The following is an 18,709-nucleotide window of genomic DNA, read 5'->3' as shown; positions in this document are numbered from 1 at the left end:
ACACAATAATAGTGGGGGACTTTAACACCCCACTTACACCAATAGAAAATCCAGACAGAAAATAAATAAGGAAACACAAGCTTTAAATGACACAACAGACCAAATCGACTTAATTGATAATTTTAGGACATTCCACCCCAAAGCGGAAGAATACACTTTCTTCTCAAGTGCACACGGAACGTTCTCCAGAAGAGATCACATCTTGGGTCACAAATCAAGCCTTGGAGGACGTCCCTGGTGGCACAGTGGTTAAGAATCTGCCTGCCAATGCAGGGGACACGGGTTCCAGCCCTGGTCTGGGAAGATCCCACATGCTGTGGAGCAACTAAGCCCGTGTGCCACAACTACTGAGCCTGCACTCTAGAGCCCAAGATCCACAACTACTGAGCCTGCGTGCCACAATTACTGAACCCCACATGCCTAGAGACCTGTGGTCTGCAACAACAGAAGCCACTGAGGAGAGAAGCCAGCGCACCACAACAAAGAGTAGCCCCTGCTTGCTGCAACTAGAGAAAGCCCGTGCGCAGCAATGAAGACCCAATGCAGCCAAAAATAAATATAAATAAAATAATAAACGTATATAAAAAAAATTAAAAAACAAATCAAGCCTTGGAAAATTTAAGAAAACTGAAATCATATCAACCATCTTCTGACCACAATGCTATGAGATTAGAAATCAATTACAGGAAAAAAACAGTAAAAAACACAAACACATGGAGGCTAAACAGTGCACTGCTAAATAACCAAGAGATCACTGAAGAAATCAAAGAGGAAATAAAAAAATACCTAGAAACAAATGACAACGAAAACACCAGGATCCAAACCCTGTGGGATGTAGCAAATCAGTTCTAAGAGGGAAGTTTATAGCAATACAATCCTACCTCAAGAAACAAGACAAATCTCAAATAAACAATCTAACCTTACACTTAAAGAAACTAGAAAAAGAAGAACAAAGAAAACCCCAAGTTAGTAGAAGGAAAGAAATCATAAAGATCAGAGCAGAAATAAATGAAATAGAAACAAAGAAAGATGTTAAAAAAAAAAATCTTCCAAAAAACAAAAGTCCAGGACCAGATGGCTTCACAGGCGAATTCTATCAAACATTTAGAGTAGAGTTAACATCTATCCTTCTTAAACTCTTCCAAAAAATTGGAGAGGGAGGAACACTCCCAAACTTGTTCTACGAGGCCACCATCACCCTGACACTAAACCAGACAAAGATATCACAAAAAAAGAAAATTACAGACCAGTGTCACTGATGAACATAGATGCAAAAATCCTCAGCAAAATACTAGCAAACAGAATCCAACAACACATTAAAAGGACCATACACCATGATCAAGTGGGATTTATCCCAATGATGCAAGGATTCTTCAATATACGTAAAATATACACCATATTAACAAATTGAAGAATAAAAAACATATGATCATCTCAATAGATGCAGAAAAAGCTTTTGACAAAATTCAACACCCATTTATGATAAAAACTCTCCAGAAAGTGGGCACAGAGGGAAACTACCTCAACATAATAAAAGCCATATATGACAAATCCACAGCAAACACCACTCTCAATGGTGAAAAACTGAAAGCATTTCCTCTAAGATCAGGAACAAGACAAGGATGTCCACTCTCGTCACTATTATTCAACACAGTATTGGAAGTCCTAGCCACAACAATCAGAGAAGAAAAAGAAATAAAAGGAATACAAATTGGGAAAGAAGAAGTAAAACTGTCACTCTTTGCAGATGACATGACAGTATACATAGAGAATCCTAAAGATGCCACCAGAAAACTACTGAAACTAATCAATGAATTTGGTAAGGTTGCAGGATACAAAATTAATGCACAGAAATCTCTTGCATTCCTATACACTAACAATGAAAGATCAGAAAGAGAAATTAAGGAAACAATCCCATTTACCATCGCAACAAAAAGAATAAAATACCTAGGAATAAACCTACCTAAAGAGGCAAAAGACCTGTACTCAGAAAACTATAAAACACTGATGAAATAAATCAAAGATAACATAAACAGATGGAGAGATATACCATGCTCCTGGATTAGAAGAATCAATATTGTGAAAATGATTATACTACCCAAAGCAATCTACAGGTTCAATGCAATCCCTATCTAATTACCAATGGCATTTTTCACAGAACTAGAACAAGGAATTTTACGATTTGTATGGAGACAGAAAAGACCCCAAATAGCCAAAGCAATCTTAGGAAACGAAAACGGAGCTGGAGGAATCATGCTCCCTGACTTCAGACTATACTACAAAGCTACAGTAATGAAGGCAGTATGGTACTGGCACAAAAACAGAAATACAGATCAATGGAACAGGATAGAAAGCCCAGAGATAAACCCACGCACATATGGTCACCTTATCTTTGACAAAGGAGGCAAAAATATACAACGGAGAAAAGACAGTCTCTTCAATAAGTGGTGCTGGGAAAACTGGACAGCTACATGTTAAAGAATGAAATTAGAACACTCCCTAACACCATACACAAAGATAAACTCAAAATGGATTAAAGACCTAAATGTAAGGCCAGACACTATAAAACTCTTAGAGGAAAACACAGGTAGAACACTCTATGACATACATCACAGCAAGACCCTTTCTGACCCACCTCCTAGAGTAAGAGAAATAAAAACAAAAATAAACAAATGGGACCTAATGAAACTTAAAAGCTTTTGCACAGCAAAGGAAACCATAAATAAGATGAAAAGACAACCCTCAGAATGGGAGAAAATATTTGCAAACAAAGCAAATGACAAAGGATTAATCTCCAAAATATACAAGCAGCTCATGCAGCTCAATACCACAAAAACAAACAACCCAATCCAAAAATGGGCAGAAGACCTAAATAGACATTTCTCCAAAGAAGATATACAGATTGTCAACAAATACATGAAAAGATGCTCAACATCACTAATCATTGGAGAAATGCAAATCAAAACTACAATGAGATATCATCTCACACCAGTCAGAATGGCCATCATCAAAAAATCCACAAACAATAATGCTGGAGAGGGTGTGGAGAAAAGAGAACCCTCTTGCACTGTTGGTGGGAATGTAAATTGATACAGCCACTATGGAGAACAGTATGGAGGTTCCTTAAAAAACTAAAAATAGAACTATCACACGACCCAGCAATCCCACTACTGGGCATATACCCTGAGAAAACCATAATTCAAAGAGTCATGTACCACAATGTTCATTGCAGCTCTATTTACAACAGCCAGGACATGGAAGCAAACTAAGTGTCCATCGACAGATGAATGGATAAAGAAGATGTGGCACATATATACAATGGAATATTACTCAGCCATAAAAAGGAACGAAATTGAGTTATGTGTAGTGAGGTGGATAGACCTAGAATCTGTCATACAGAGTGAAGTAAGTCAGAAAGAGAAAAACAAACACCATATGCTAACGCATACATATAGATTTAAAAAAGCGGTACTGATGAACCTAGTGGCAGGGCAGGAATAAAGACGCAGACGTAGAGAATGGACTTGAGGGCAAGGAGGGGAAGGGGAAGCTGGGATGAAGTGAGAGAGTAGCACTGACATATATACACTACCAAATGTAAAATGGATGGCTAGTGGGAAGCTGCTGCAGAGCACAGGGAGATCAGTTCGGTGCTTTGTGATGAGCTAGAGGGATGGGATAGGGAGGGTGGGAGGGAGGCAATATGGGGATATATGTATACGTATAGCTGATTCACTTTGTTGTACAGTAGAAACTAACACAACTTTGTAAAGCATTTATACTCCAGTAAAGATGTGAAAAAAAAAAAACACTACAGAAAAAAGCTGACAGCTTTTAATAGAGCTGTTATGGTCATATTCCATGGGTTTCCTCATGGTTCAACTTGCTGCAATGTAGTAAAAATCAGTTAAGACATAAAATTAAAGCTTTATTTTCCAGAAAAAGAAAAAAAAATTGAAGTACAGTTGATTTACAATGTTATATTAGTTTCAGGTATACAACATAGTGATTAGATATTTTTACAGATCACACTCTATTTAAAGTTATTGGGGGACTTCCCTCGTGGCGCAGTGGTTAAGAATTCGCCTGTCAATGCAGGGGACATGGGTTTGAGCCCTGGTCCAGGAAGATCCCACATGCCACGGAGCAACTAAGCCCATGCGCCACAACTACTGAGGCTGCGCTCCAGAGCCCACGAGCCACAACTAGTGAGCTTGCGTGCCACAACTACTGAAGCCTGCGTGCCTAGAGCCTGTCCTCCGCAACGAGAAGCCACCACAGTGAGAAGCCTGCGCACCACAACGAAGAGTAGCTCCCACTCGCTGCAACTAGAGAAAGCCCGCACAGCAACGAAGACCCAACACAGCCAAAAATAAATAAATAAACAAACATAAAAAGAAATATAAAGTAATTCAGTTGGCCAAAACGTTTGTTCAGTTTTTTCCGTAAGATGGCTTTAGCAGCACTTAGTTGCCTTTAACCTCATTCAAAACAATTTTGTTAGATTGTATTGTGACAGCTGTCATATCAGCGTGCATTTTTAAAAAAACTTATCAAAATTGGTGAATTTTTGTGTGGCCATTTCAATACTGAAAATGGAAGAAAAAGCAACGTTTTTGGCCTATTATGCTTTTTAAAAAATAAATAAATTTATTTATTTACTTATTTATTTTTGGCTGCATTGGGTCTTCGTTGCTGCATGCGGGCTTTTCTCTAGTTGTGGCAAGTGAGGGCTACTCTTCCTTGCGATGCATGAGCTTCTCATTGCGGTGGCTTCTCTTGCTGTGGGGCATGGGCCCTAGAGTACATGGGCTTCAGTAGTTGTGGCACGTGGGCTCAGTAGTGGTGGCTCTTGGGCTCTAGAGAGCAGGCTCAGTAGTTGTAGCGCACAGGCTTAGTTGCTCCACAGCATGTGGGATCTTCCCAGACCAGGGTTCGAACCTGTGTCCCCTGCACTGGCAGGCGGAATCTCAACCACTGCACCACCAGGGAAGTCCCAATTATGCTTTATTGTTCCCAGAAAGGTAAAAATGCAACTGAAATGCAAAAAGATTTGTGCAGTGTATGGAGAAGGTGCTGTGACTGATTGAACATGTCAAAAGTGGTTTGCGAAGTTTTGTGCTGGAGATTTTTTGCTGGATGCTGCTCCACTGTTGTGTAGACCAGTTGAAGTTATAGCAATCAAATTGAGACATTAATTGAGAACAATCAAAGTTATCATACAGGAGATAGCCGACATACTCAAAATATCCAAATCAAGTGTTGAAAATCATTTGCACCAGCTTGGTTATTTAATCGCTTTGATGTTTGGGTTCTACGTAAGTTAAGCGCAAAAAACCTTCTTGACCATACAATTCTCTACTTAAACGTAACGAAAACATTCTGTTTTTAAAACAAATTGTGACGGGAGATGAAAAGTGGATACTGTACAATAATGTGGAATGGAAGAGATCGTGGGGCAAGTACGTGGGAAATGTACCACCACCAACCACACCAAAGGCCGGTCTTCATCCAAAGAAGGTGATGTTGTGTATATGGTGGGATTGGAAGGGAGTCCTTTATTATGAGCTCCTTCCGAAAAACCAAAGGATTAATTCCAACAAGTACTGCTCCCAATTAGACCAACTGAAAGCAGTCCTTGATGAAAAGCGACCAAAATTAGTCAACAGAAAATGCATAATCTCCCATCAGGATACCGCAAGACCATATGTTTCCTTGATGACCAGGCAAAAACTGTTACAGCTTGGCTGGGAAGTTCTGATTCATCTGCTGTATTCATCAGACATTGTACATTCGGATTCCCATTTATTTTGGTCTTTACAAAATTCTCTTAATGGAAAAAATTTCAATTCCCTGGAAGACTGTAAAAGGCACCTGGAACAGTTCTTTGCTCAAAAAGATAAAAAGTTTTGCGAAGATGGAATTATGAAGTTGCCTGAAAAATGGCAGAAGGTAGTGGAACAAAAGGGTGAATACGTTGTTCAATAAAGTTCTTGGTGAAAGTGAAAAATGTGTCTTATTTTTACTTAAAAACCGAAGGAACTTTTTGGCCAACCCAATATTATAAAATATTGGCTATATTCCTTGTGTTGTACATTAAAACGTCGTATCTTATTTATTTTATACCTAGTAGTCTGTATCTCTTAGTCCCCTTCCTTGTGCTGACCCTCTGCCCACCTCTCGCCTCACTGGTAACCACTAGTTTGTTCTTTGTATCTATGCAACTGCTTCTGTTTTGTTATATTCATTCACTTGTTTTATTTTTTTAGATTCCACATATAAATGAAAACATGCAGTATTTGTCTTTCTCTGACTTATGACACTAAGTATAATACCCTCCAGGTCCACCCATGTCGTTGCAAATGGCAAAATTTCATTCTTTTTTATGACCAAGTAATATTCCAGTGTGTGAGTGTGTGTGTGTGTGTGTGTGTGTGTGTGTGTCTTCTTTATCCATTCATCTGTTGATAGACACTTAGGTTGCTTCCATATCTTGAATTAGTGTTTTCATTTTCTTTGGATATATACCCAGGAGTAGAATTGCTGGATCATATAGTAGTTCTATTTCTAATTTTTTGAGGAACCTCTATAATGTTTTCCATAATAGCTGTGCCAATTTACATTCCCACCAACAGTGAACTAGGGTTTCCCCTTTCTCCACATCCTTGCCAACACTTATTTGTTGACTTTTTGTCAATAGCCATTCTGACAGGTGTGAGGTGATAGCTCACTGTGGTTCTGATTTGCATTTTCCTGATGATTAGTGATGTTGAGCATCTTTACATGTGCCTGTTGGCCATTTGTATCTTTGGAAAAATGTCTATTCAGATCTTCTGCCCATTTTAAAATAAGGTTATTTGTTTTTCTAATATTGAGTTGAATGAGCTTTTTATAAATTTTGGATATTAACCCCTTATCAGACATATCATTTGCAAATACATTTTCCCATTCAGTAGGTTGCCTTTTTGTTTTGCTGATGGTTTCCTTTGTTATGCAAAAGTTTTTAAGTTTATTTAGGTCTCATTTGTTTATTTTTGCTTTTGTTTTCCTTGCCTGAGAAGACAGATCCAAAAATATATTGCTAAGAATTATGTCAAAGAATATACTGCCTGTGTTTTCTTCTAGGAGTTTTATGGTTTCCAATTTTACATTTAGATCTTTAATCTATTGAGTCGTTTTTATATATGATGTGATAATATGTTCTAATTTCATTCTTTTCATGTAGCTGTCCAGTTTTCCCAACACCACTTACTGAAGAGACTGTCTTTTCCCCATTGTGTATATCTGCCTCCTTTGTCATAAATTGACAATATGTGTGTGGGTTTATTTCTGGGCTCTCTATTCTATTCCATTGATCTATGTGTCTGTTTTTGTGCCAGTACTGTACTGTTTTGATGACTATAGCTTTGTAGTATAGTCTGAAGTCAGGGAGCATGATACCTCCAGCTTTGCTCTTTTTTCTCAAGATTGCTTTGGCAATTTGGGGTCTTTTGTGGTTCCATACAAAATTTAGAACTATTTGTTCTAGTTCTGTGAAAAATGTCATGGATATTTTGATAAGGGTTACACTAAATCTCTAGATTGCTTTAAGTAGTATAGACATTTTAACAATATTAATTCTTCCAAACCATGAACATGGGATATCTTTCCATTTATTTGTATCATCTTCAGTTTTGTTCATCAGCATCTTATAGTTTTCAGAGTATAGGTCTTTCATTTCCTTGGTTAAAATTATTAAGTATTTTATTATTTTTGATGCAACTGTTTTCTTGCTTCCTCTTTCTGATAGTTACTAGTGTATAGAAAAGCAACAGATTTCTGTATATTAATCTTGTATCCTGCAACTTTACTGAATTCATTTGTTAGTTCTAATAGTTTTTTGGTGGAGACTTTAGGGTTCTCTATATGTAGTATCATGTCATCTGCAAATAGTGACCGTTTTACTTCATCCTTTCCAATTTGGATGCCTTTTCTTTTTCTTGTCTGATTGCTATGGCCAGGTCTCCTAATACTATGTTAAATAGAAATGGTGAGAGTGGACATCCTTGTCTTATTCCAATTTTAAATGAAAAGCTTTCAGTTTTTCACCACTGAGTATGATGTTAGCTGGGTTTGTCATAAATGGCCTTTATTATGTTGAGATCTGTTCCCTCTATACCAACTGTGTTGAGAATATTTATCATGAATGGGTGTTGAATTTTGTTAAATGCTTTTTCTGCATCTATTGAGATGATTGTGTGATTTTTATCCTTTGTTTTGTTAATGTGGTGTATCACATTGATTGATTTGCAGATACTGAACCATTCTTACATCTCTGGAATAAATCCCACTTGATCACAGTGTATGATCCTTTTTATATATTGTTGAATCTGACTTGCTAATATATATATATATTTTAAAATATTTACTTAGGCTGCGCCGCATCTTTTTATTTTTAATTAACATCTTTATTGGAGTATAATTGCTTTACAATGGTGTGTTAGTTTCTGGACTTGCTAATATTTCATTGAGGTTCTTTGCATTTATATTCATCACAGATATTAGCCTGTAATTTTCTATTTCTTTGTAGTATCTTTGTCTGATTTTGGTATCAGGATAATGGTGGTCCCACAGAACGAATTTGGGAGTACTGCCTTCTCTTCAATTTTCTGCCATAGTTTGAGAGGGGTAAGTATTAACTTTTCTTTGTATGTTTGGTAGAATTCCCCTGTGAAGCCACCCAGTCCTGGACTTCTGTTTGTTGGGCGTTTTTTGATTATTGATTTAATTTTAATAAAAGTATCTGGTCTGTTCAGATTATCTATTTCTTCCTGATTCAGTCTTGGAAGATTGTATGTTTCTGGAAATTTATCCATTTCTTGTAGGTTGTCCAATTTGTTGGCATATAACTGTTCATAGTATTCTCTTATGACTGTATTTCTGTGATATGTTTTAATTTCTCCTCTTTCATTTCTTTTTTTAAAAAATATTTATTTATTTATTTGGCCATGCCAGGTCTTTAGTTGTGGCATGCAGGATCTTTAGTTGCAGCATGCAGAATCTTTAGTTGCGGCATGCAAACTCTTAGTCACGGCATGTGGGATCTAGTTCCCCAACCAGGGATTGCACCCAGGCCCCCTACACTGGGAGTGCAGAGTCTTAGCCACTGGACCACCACGGAGGTCCCTTTCCTCTTTCATTTCTTATTTTATTTGGGTCCTCTCTCTTTCATTCTTAATGAGCCTGACTAAAGTCTTATCAATTCTGTTTATCTTTCCAAAAAACCAGCTCTTGGTTTCACTGATCTTTTCTACTGTTTTGTTTTGTCTTGTTTGGTCTCTATTTTACTTCCTTTCATATCTTTATGATTTCCTAACTTCTTCTAACTTTAAGTTTTGTTTTTCTTTTTCTAATTCCTTTAGGGGTTAGGTTAGGTTATTTGAGATTTTTCTTGTTTCTTGAGGTATGCCTGAATTGCTACCAACTTCTCTCTTAGAACTGTTTTTGCTGTGCCCCATAGATTTTGGAAAGTTGTTTTTTTGTTTTCATTTGTCTCAAGGTATTTTCTGATTTCCTCTTTGACTTTTTCATTGATGCATTGGTTTTTAAGTATCATGTTGTTTAGTCTCCATGTGTTTGTGTTTTTCCCATTTTTCTTTTGTAACTGATCTCCAGTTTCATACTGCTGTGGTCGGAAAAGATGCTTGATGTAATTTCTATCCTCTTAAATTTACTGGGAGTTGTTTTGTGGCCTAACATGTGATCTACCTGAAAAGAATGTGTATTCTGCTGTTTTTGGATGGAACGTCCTGTAGATATCTATTAAGGCCAAGTGGTCTAACATGTCATTTAAGGCCACTGTTTCCTAATTGATTTTCTGTCTGGATGATTTGTCCACTGATGTAAGTGGGGTATTAAAGTCCCCTACTATTACTGTATTATTGTCAACCTTTAGGTCTTTTAATATTTGCTTTATATATTTAAGTGCTCCTGTATTAGGTGCATATGTTTATTAATGCTATATCCTCTTCTTGTGTTGATCCTTTTATCATTATATAATGCCCTTCTTTGTCTTTTATTATAGACTTTGTTTTAAAGTGGAAAACAGTATCTAAAGATCACAATCTGGGTACTAAGGGTGCCTACTAATACTGGGCTAGTCATAGATTCTAGTCTTTTCAGTAAAATAAAGCTAGGAGATGTGTAAATATATCAATAAAATATTTCAAGAATTCTTACTAATACTTCCAATTCAAGACTAGAGATGTTTACTTATCATCATTCTCACATCTCTATGTCCTTTCACCCATACTCAAAATTCCAGTTTTCAACATCACTAACAAAATTACTCATCTATTTTGCAATACATACACCTACAATCTCAAAAGAATAACATCAATATTATTAATACAACAGTATTACTGAAAACAGTATAAGGTTTTCTTTTGTTCTTAGGGTAAATTCCATTAGGGATGTACAGCCAAATAACTGTGTTTTAAAGTCACTTGGAATTCTTCCTCTTGATGTGGTTATACTACCAATGGAATGCAAAGTTAGGCTCATTTAATTTTACTTTTAATTAGGAATTCTCTTATTTAAAAATTCTTTGTAATTATACAAAATATTTATTTGGTTCCAAAGTCAAAAAACAACAACAACAACAAAAAACCAATGTAGATTCAAGGAAATCTAGCTTCATTCCATGTCTTTTCTATCCTATTTCTGTCTTCCTTCCATGGGACACCATTTAAATTTTTTTTTCAAATTTAGTCTTTCATTTTAAAATGTCTTTCTATTTCTCTCTACATATATTTCCCCTCCCCACAAGTTGCTATTTTAAAAAGAGATAAATAGTAACCTAAGACATAATTTTTTTCTGTTCTTTTTTTCACTTGCTATATCCTGGAGATTACTCCATATTAGTTTATAGAGATGGTCCTCATTCATTTTGACAGCTTCAGAAGTCTCCATTGTGTGGATGTTCACACACAATGAGCAGCCACATGGGACTTTTTATTCAATCAACCCCCTACTACTGGGCATTTGGATTGTTTTAGTTTACTATTACAAATCAGGCTATAATCAACAGCCTTATTCACAGGTATTTTTGTCAGGTAATTTTTTTTGCCATTGTATTTTTAGGAAAGATTCCTAAAAGCAGGATTGCTGGCTGGATGGGTAAATGAATGTATAATTTTGCTAGATATTGTCAATTTTCTCTCCATAGAGGTTATTCCATTTTGCATTTCTACCAGCAGTGTATGACACTGCCAGTTTTCCCATGGTCTCACCAAGGGTATCCTATCAAACTTCTGAATTTTTGCCAATGATATGGGCAGGAAATATCTCAGTGTAATTTTGTTCTTTTCTTAGCTTTCTGAGGTAGAAGCACAGATCACTAAGTTTCAGTCATTTTTTTTTAAACTAACCTATCCATTGAGGGCTATAAACTTCCCTCAAGCATTGCTTTAGTTGCATCCCATAAGTTTTGATATGCCAAATCTTTATTGTCATTCATTTCAAAATATTTTCTAATTTTGCTTTCTTCACTGAACCCTGAGTCATTCAGAGGTGTAGTATAATCTGACCAAAATCATTGGGAATTTTCTATCCTTTTTTTTTCTGATTTTTTTTCTAGGTTAATTCTACCATGGTCAGAAAGTAAACTCTAAATTGCTTCAGTGGTTTAATATTTAATTGAGGTTTAATTTATGATTCAGCTTATGATCAATATGGTAAATGTTCCATATGCTTTTTAAAAATAAGAATATCCTCACAGTTGAATGTGGCATTATATAAATATCAATTATGTCAAGTTTATTAGTAAGATCTTCTATATCTTAATTTTTTGTCTGCTTAGTTCTATCACCTATTAAGAGGTATGTTAAAGTCTATCTTGGTTGTGGATTCATCTATTTCTCCTTTTACATGTCAGTGTTTAATGCTTGTCTATATAATGTGAAACTATGGTATTGGTTCCATATAGATTTACAATTTTCAATATCCTGGTGGACTGACCACTTTATCATTATGAATTGTCTTTATCTGTAGTAATGCTTCCTGCCTTAAATTCCACATTGTCTGATACTAGTATAGTTACACCAGCTTCTTTTTATTAATGTTTGTATGATGTATCTTTTTTCCATCTGTTTAATTTTGACTGTTTTGTATCTTACATTAAGATGTGTTACTTTAAACAGCACATAATTGGGTTCAAGATTTTAACCTAGTCTGATAATGTTAGCACTCTAATTGGGGTATCTAGTCCTTTTATATTTATTGTGATTACTGATATATTGGGTTTATCACTATCATCTTACTATTTGTATTCTATTTCACCCACCTGTTTTATAATCCTTTGTCTTCCTTGCCTCCTTTATGAATTAATCAAATGTTTTTTATTATTCCATTTTCCCTTAATTATACTTTCTTTAACTGTTCTTTTAGTGATTAGCCTAAAAGTATAACATGCATCTTTGAATTATTACAGACAAAAAATATAAATTAATTTTATTACTTTCCTGAAATGTTAAAGCCTAACACTTTGTCTATGTGTATTCCTGGGAAATTAATCTCACGTTAACTTTTCAGCTATGTTGCCCTGGAAACATAATAAAGGTAGAATGTCACCCACGTTACTAGGCAACATTGTTTATGGTAAAGATGACCTGACCGTAAACTGCCAGTGGACTGTGATGATCTGGTAGAAAGCCACAACTTTGAGCTTTCCCCAGTGTGACGTTTCTTGTCCCTTGTTGGAACTCTTGGGCTCTAGGCCCATAGGACTGTTAAAGAGGCACTGGTTCTTACATGGAACTTGAGACTTCCAGGCCAGGGTGGTTCCCACACTCATCCATGTGGTCTTGATCCCTTATCCCTGAGCTGTCAATTCGGGGGTTGGAGCAGAGAACAGTCCCCAAGACTGCTGCCAGAGAGCTATGGGGACTCCTGGAGAAATACATGAAAAGCTGCCCTGCTGGCCTGCTGTATGTCCTGTTCTATATCCTCCTGAGTGAAGGCAAGACAGGTGCCCTACTGAGGTGTGCAAGTATGAAATATCTATCGAGCTGGTCTTAAAACCACAAACAGTGGGCACTGCAGAGCAGCAGCAGCAATGAAACAGACTTTCATATCCTTGGTTCAATATGGCCAAGGCATCAGGACACAAAGGGAATGGAGAGGAAGATGCTGATAAGACTGAAGCCTCAGTGGGGGCCAACTTTCCCAGAGTCTGATGGCAGAAGCTTGACATTGTGTGACAGGGGATAAATCTTCCCCTTGTAGGAATGGATGAAAGCTGGAGACAAACTTATGCTGAGAGAAAATGCCCCACTGTCCATGAAATGGAGCTGATCAGAAACCTAGTTGCAAATGGGCTGACTGGCAAGAATGATATTGCCTTGGTGTAGTTGATGCATTTGAGCCAAAGTAGGCATTGATGCCTGAAAGGGGGCGGGGAGGAGACAAGCACATGAGCTTAAGACTCCATGTTTGTAACTAGGTCTGGATCAGAAAAGGAGGTGGAGCAGCTTGGCTCTGACCCAAGTTGGGGTGGCTGTAGATCTAACCAGCACAAAGTAGTGCCCACAAGCCACCACCCGAAGACCTGGGGAGACAAAAATGGGAGAACTATTTCTGCACTAGCCCACAAGGTCAAACAGGACAACGTGGCAACCTGGCATACAAACTGGCTGCGGGGGCAATGGTGGCAGCATGGTGTGCATCTGGGGCCAGAGGTGAGACCTCTGCAGAGGCTACCACGTGTGGAGAGTAACCTCAGCTGCAACCTGGGCAGCTTTCTGAGGGTTCTGATAGTGCATAATGATTTAACCCTAAAATGGAGTCTGAACAATGTCATCTGCTGACGCTTAGTGATAATTATGGTAATGCAAGCTAAAAACTCCCTAAAGAGACAACTACACATGGGCTTTTCAAGAAATAATAAAGGATAATGACTGAGTATTTTAAAAGTTGAAGCAGAGAGGATATGGAGATCCTTGTTCTTTTCTGAAAGGTAAATGGGCAAGGGGTGCTTTTGCTTTGTTATCACTGCCCTTTTCTAAGTGTGGTCCTCAGATCAGCAGCATCACTCAGTATCAGCTGTGAACTTATTAGAAATGTAAATTCTCAAGCCCGGCCCTAGACCTACTAAATCAGCAAGTCCTGTCATAGAAGCCTAGCAATCTGTTTTAACAAGTCCTCCAGGTGATTGTGGTGTACCCTAAAGTCTGAGAACTACTGTACTAAAGTTAATAACTCAAGGTCATGGAGGTCAGTCTGTGAGCCTACAATGGAAACTGATGTTGGATTACCTTCTAGCCCTATTTCCCTGAAGACCTAATAAAGGGGGAATGTTAGCTGTCACCAGGCAAGACAGCTTACAGTAAAAATGGCCTTGGTTGGTAAACTGTATCTGGACTGGTAAGACTGGGAAAAAACTATGAACACCAGGTAGAAAGCTTGGAGCCTCTAAGTGCCACGGTTCTTGTAGCTAGCCGTGTCCCTTTCCAGCACTCTATGCCCATGTGGCTATTACAAAAGATACTGGTTTTCATATGGAACTTGGAGCATCTAAGCCAGGGTACTTCCCACATTTAATCATTTGATTTGTTCCCTAGCATGTGAATAGTCACTTGGCAGGAAAGAAGGGTGGGCAGAGAATGGTCCCTGGCCTAAATGAGTGCTCATTCTGGAGGTATATGCCTGATGCTGCTGTGGTGTCCTAGCCCCTTATCCTTCTGGGTGAAGCCCACACTAAATGAGGCCAATTACATGAGTGTGAAATGTCTAACTGGACCTGAGAACATCTACAGTGATCAGTGCAATTCCTTTCTGCCTTTTGTATTGCTGTTGTCATGAACTGTAACCTCAGAAGACACTACTTATTATTTTGTATCGTCATACTCATTTATACATACTCTAATATTTTCTCTTTCTGTTGCTCTTTGCTCTTTCCTGTATTTCTGAGTTTCTACCTGGAATAGTTTTCCTTCTGCCTGAAAAAATCCCTTTAGTGATTTTTAATGCAAGTCTGTTGGTAACATATATCTTTCAGTTTCTTGCGGTCTAAAACCTTTATCTAAACTTCATTTAAAAAAATCAAGGTATAATTTAAATACAGAGAAATGCTCAGACCTTAGGTATAACATTCCGTTTTGACTATTGCTTAAAGACACAGAAAACTTCCAACACTCCAGAAAGTCCTTTCAAGTTGCTTCCCAGTCAACCGCTTCCCCCCACAAAGCAATCACTCTTCTGATTTCTATCATCATAGGTTAGTTTTGCCTGTTCTAGAATTTCATATAGTTGGGATCATACACTATATACTTTTTTTGTGTCCAACGACTTTTATTAGCATAATATTTTTGAGATTCATCAATATGGATATAGGGTCTTTCTTGCAGAATAGTATCCAGTGTATAAATATAACACTGTTTATCCCTTCTTCTACTGATGGGCATCTTACTGTTTCCAGATTTTTGGCTGTTACGAATAAATCTGCTGTTAACAATTTTTAACAAGTATTTTGTGGACATAGTTTTCATGTCTCTTTGATAAATACCTAGCAGTAAAATTACTGGGTCATATATGCTTAACTCTTTAATAGACTACCAGACTGTCTTCCAAAATGACTGTACCATTTTATACTCTCACCAGCAATGTATCAGAGTTCTGGTTGCTCCATATCATCTTGAACATTTGTATCATCAATCTTTTTCATTTTAGCCCTTCTAACTCTCATAATGTTTCTTGCTTCAAAGTTTTTTTTTTTTAAATAAGAGTGTAGCTATATCTGCTTTTTTTATTGTTTGCATGGTATATTATTTTCCAGCTTTGTACTTTCAACCCTTCTGTATCCTAATATTTGAAGAGTTTCTCTTATAAGCAGTATATAGTTGGATTTAAAAAAATCCATTCTATACAAAATGCTTAAATTATAAATCTTTTTTGTAGTTAACTACTGATATACTTTATTTACTATTTTACTATTTCTGTTCTATTTTTTTTTTTTTTTTTTTTTTTTTTTTTTTTTAATTTTATTTATTTATTTTTGGCTGTGTTGGGTCTTCGTTTCTGTGCGAGGGCTTTCTTTAGTTGCGGCAAGCGGGGGCCACTCCTCATCGCGGTGCGCGGGCCTCTCACTATCGTGGCCTCTCTTGTTGCGGAGCACAGGCTCCAGATGCGCAGGCTCAGTAGTTGTGGCTCACGGGTCCAGCCGCTCCGCGGCATGTGGGATCCTCCCAGACCAGGGCTCGAACCCGCGTCCCCTGCACTGGCAGGCAGACTCTCAACCACTGCGCCACCAGGGAAGCCCTTCTGTTCTATTTTTTTGTGACTTTACCTTTCTCGATTTTCTTTGGATTAATCAAATGTTTCACATTACTCCATTTTCCTTCCACTGAATTATATTTTAAAACCGTTTTTAGTAGTTAGCCTAGAGCTTAAAACATACATTCTTACTTATTACAGTCCAATGCAAATTATTTCTTTTACTACTTGGCTGATACCAATTAAACCTTAGAACTTTTAAACTCCATTTATTTCCCTCCCATCATTTATGTTACTGTTGCCATGAATTTTAGTTATATATAAAGGTGAAGCTCCTCAGGGCAGTACAGTTATCATTTTGTACAATTACTCTTCATTTATATTTTCTTTCCAGTGTTCTTCTTTCCCTCTGGCATGTCCATATTTCTATCTGGGATCATTTTTCTGAAGAACTCCCTTTAATTTTTATTTCAGTGCAGGTCTATTGACGCCGAAGTCTCTGAATTTTTATTGGTTTAAACACATCTTTATTTCACCTTAATTTTTGAACAGTATTTTTGCTGGTATAGAATTTTAGGCTTGCAGTTTTCTTCTTTAGTACTTTAAAGATGTCATTACATTGGCTTCCAGTTTCCATCATTTCCATTGAGAAGCTGTCAGCTTTATTGTTGCTCCTTTTAAAGGCACTGCGGTGGATAAAAGATTGGCCATAGTCTTTGCACTGCCAGCAGGTGGAGGATATTTCCCCTGCCCTGGGACTTTGCTTTGACAGACAGAAGGGGTGAAAGTGGTGCTGTTCCACCTCTGTGCATGGACTCTAAGCTTCTGCTTTCACCCTCTTGGAGCCCCGAGCCACCAGGTAAAAAGGTCCAGTTTCTCTGCTAGAGAGACTACTTGGAGAGAGACGGTATCCAACTGTGTCCCAGCTATTCCAATCACTCCAGCCTTCTTTGGCGGCCAGCCCAAGTTGGGTCTCCACATGTCTATAGTTGCATGAATGATTCCAAGTCAGATCAGAAGAAGGTCCAGCTCAGGTTGTAGAATCTTGAGCAAATAATAGTTTTGTTTTAAGCCAGTAAATCCTGGCATGATTTATTAGGCAAAAAGATAACTGAAAATAGTATTTGGCATCAAGAATGGTGTGTGGCCCCAACAGAAACTTAAAGCCTGTGACATAAGTCTGGGGAACGGGTTGAGGACACTTGCCGAAGGAGCAGCAACGAGACCATTAATGAAGGTTGGAAGAGCACTGGGGATACTGCTACTGGAGCCTGGAGAAGCGGCATTATTATCTACTGGCAAAACAAATAGTGAGGCTGTATCTCGGAATATAGGAAAATACCTAACAAAGCTGTGGATCTGGCATGGAAGACCTCTAGGAAGAGCGCTGAAAGTGACAAATGGTTTTTTAAAAATCACCTATAATTTTTTTAGGTATTAAAAGAGAGAGGAGACCTAAACAAGGAACTGTGCAGTTTTCAAGCAGAATTTAGAGAAAATGCTTCCAACCTGGGACTTGCAGGGTTAGAAAATGAAACTTTCTCAATTGCCAGCTTCTCTAGTCAGCACAAGGTTTTGACAAAAAGTCAAATCCATGTGCTACCAGTAAAACTATGGCCTCAGGATTAAGATCAAATCAAAAGTACAGCAGTAAGACACTTTGTTACTACCACCTCAGAAAGATCTGAGTCTAGATTTAAGCCTCACAGACTCTCCGTTAGACCAAAGGTATCTAAGAATCTTACGGGTATTGTCCTGGACTCATGTTCAAAGGAGACAGGGGCCTTCTTGAAGAGATCTGTGGGTGTGGTTTTTGTCTGATGGGATGGCTTAAAATTTGAAAGTCCACAAAGTTTTTCTAAGAAATTGTGCCAGGGATAGAGACAGGCAGCAGGCTGAGTAAGCTATTCAGCTACAAATACAGGATACTCCTAAGGAAAAGGAAAGACAGCTCAGAGAGAAGAGTTGAAAGCTGAGCAACAGATTAGGAAACCAACCCCAGGGAACCAAAACAGGTCCTATTCAAGGAATATATCCCTGGGCTTCCCTGGTGGCACAGTGGTTAAGAATCTGCCTGCAAATGCAGGGGACACAGGTTCGAGCTCTGGTCTGGGAAGATCCCACATGCTGCAGAGCAACTAAGCCTGTGCGCCACAACTACTGAGCCTGCGCTCTAGAGCCCGCGAGTCACAACTACTGAAGCCCGCATGTCTAGAGCCCATGCTCCGCAACAAGAGAAGCCACCGCAATGAGACGCCCGCGCACTGCAACAAAGAGTAGCCCCCACTCGCCGCAACTAGAGAAAACCTCTCACAGCAACGAAGACCCAATGCAGCAAAAAATAAATAAACAAATCAATTAATTAATTAATTAATTTAAAAGGAATATATCCTACCCTGGAATTGGGGGAACCAGTGACATATGGCCAGATGAATTTCAGAATTCCCATGGAATAGTGATT

The 18,709-nt window shown here is 37.9% G+C and overlaps 1 protein-coding gene across 6 annotated transcripts in view; it reads right to left on the bottom strand.

Annotated features, from left to right (window-relative positions):
* The window catches only part of TTC17 (tetratricopeptide repeat domain 17), a 153,604-nt gene that overhangs the window by 26,896 nt on the left and 107,999 nt on the right, over window positions 1-18,709 (bottom strand). The window contains exon 23 of one of the 6 annotated variants that reach the window (XM_082410421.1): window positions 4,822-17,292. The exons of the other annotated variants lie outside the window; for them this stretch is intronic. Within the exon in view, the coding sequence (XP_082266547.1) occupies window positions 17,257-17,292 (36 nt within the window). The 3' untranslated portion in view covers window positions 4,822-17,256. Of the gene's footprint in view, window positions 1-4,821; window positions 17,293-18,709 lie in introns of those variants that run through there. 6 annotated transcript variants of the gene reach the window in all.

This window comes from Balaenoptera physalus, assembly GCF_965194825.1.
Source record: "Balaenoptera physalus genome assembly, chromosome: 10".
In the NCBI taxonomy this organism is placed as follows: Eukaryota; Metazoa; Chordata; class Mammalia; order Artiodactyla; family Balaenopteridae; genus Balaenoptera; species Balaenoptera physalus.
This window is presented reverse-complemented; position numbering and strand designations above follow the sequence as displayed.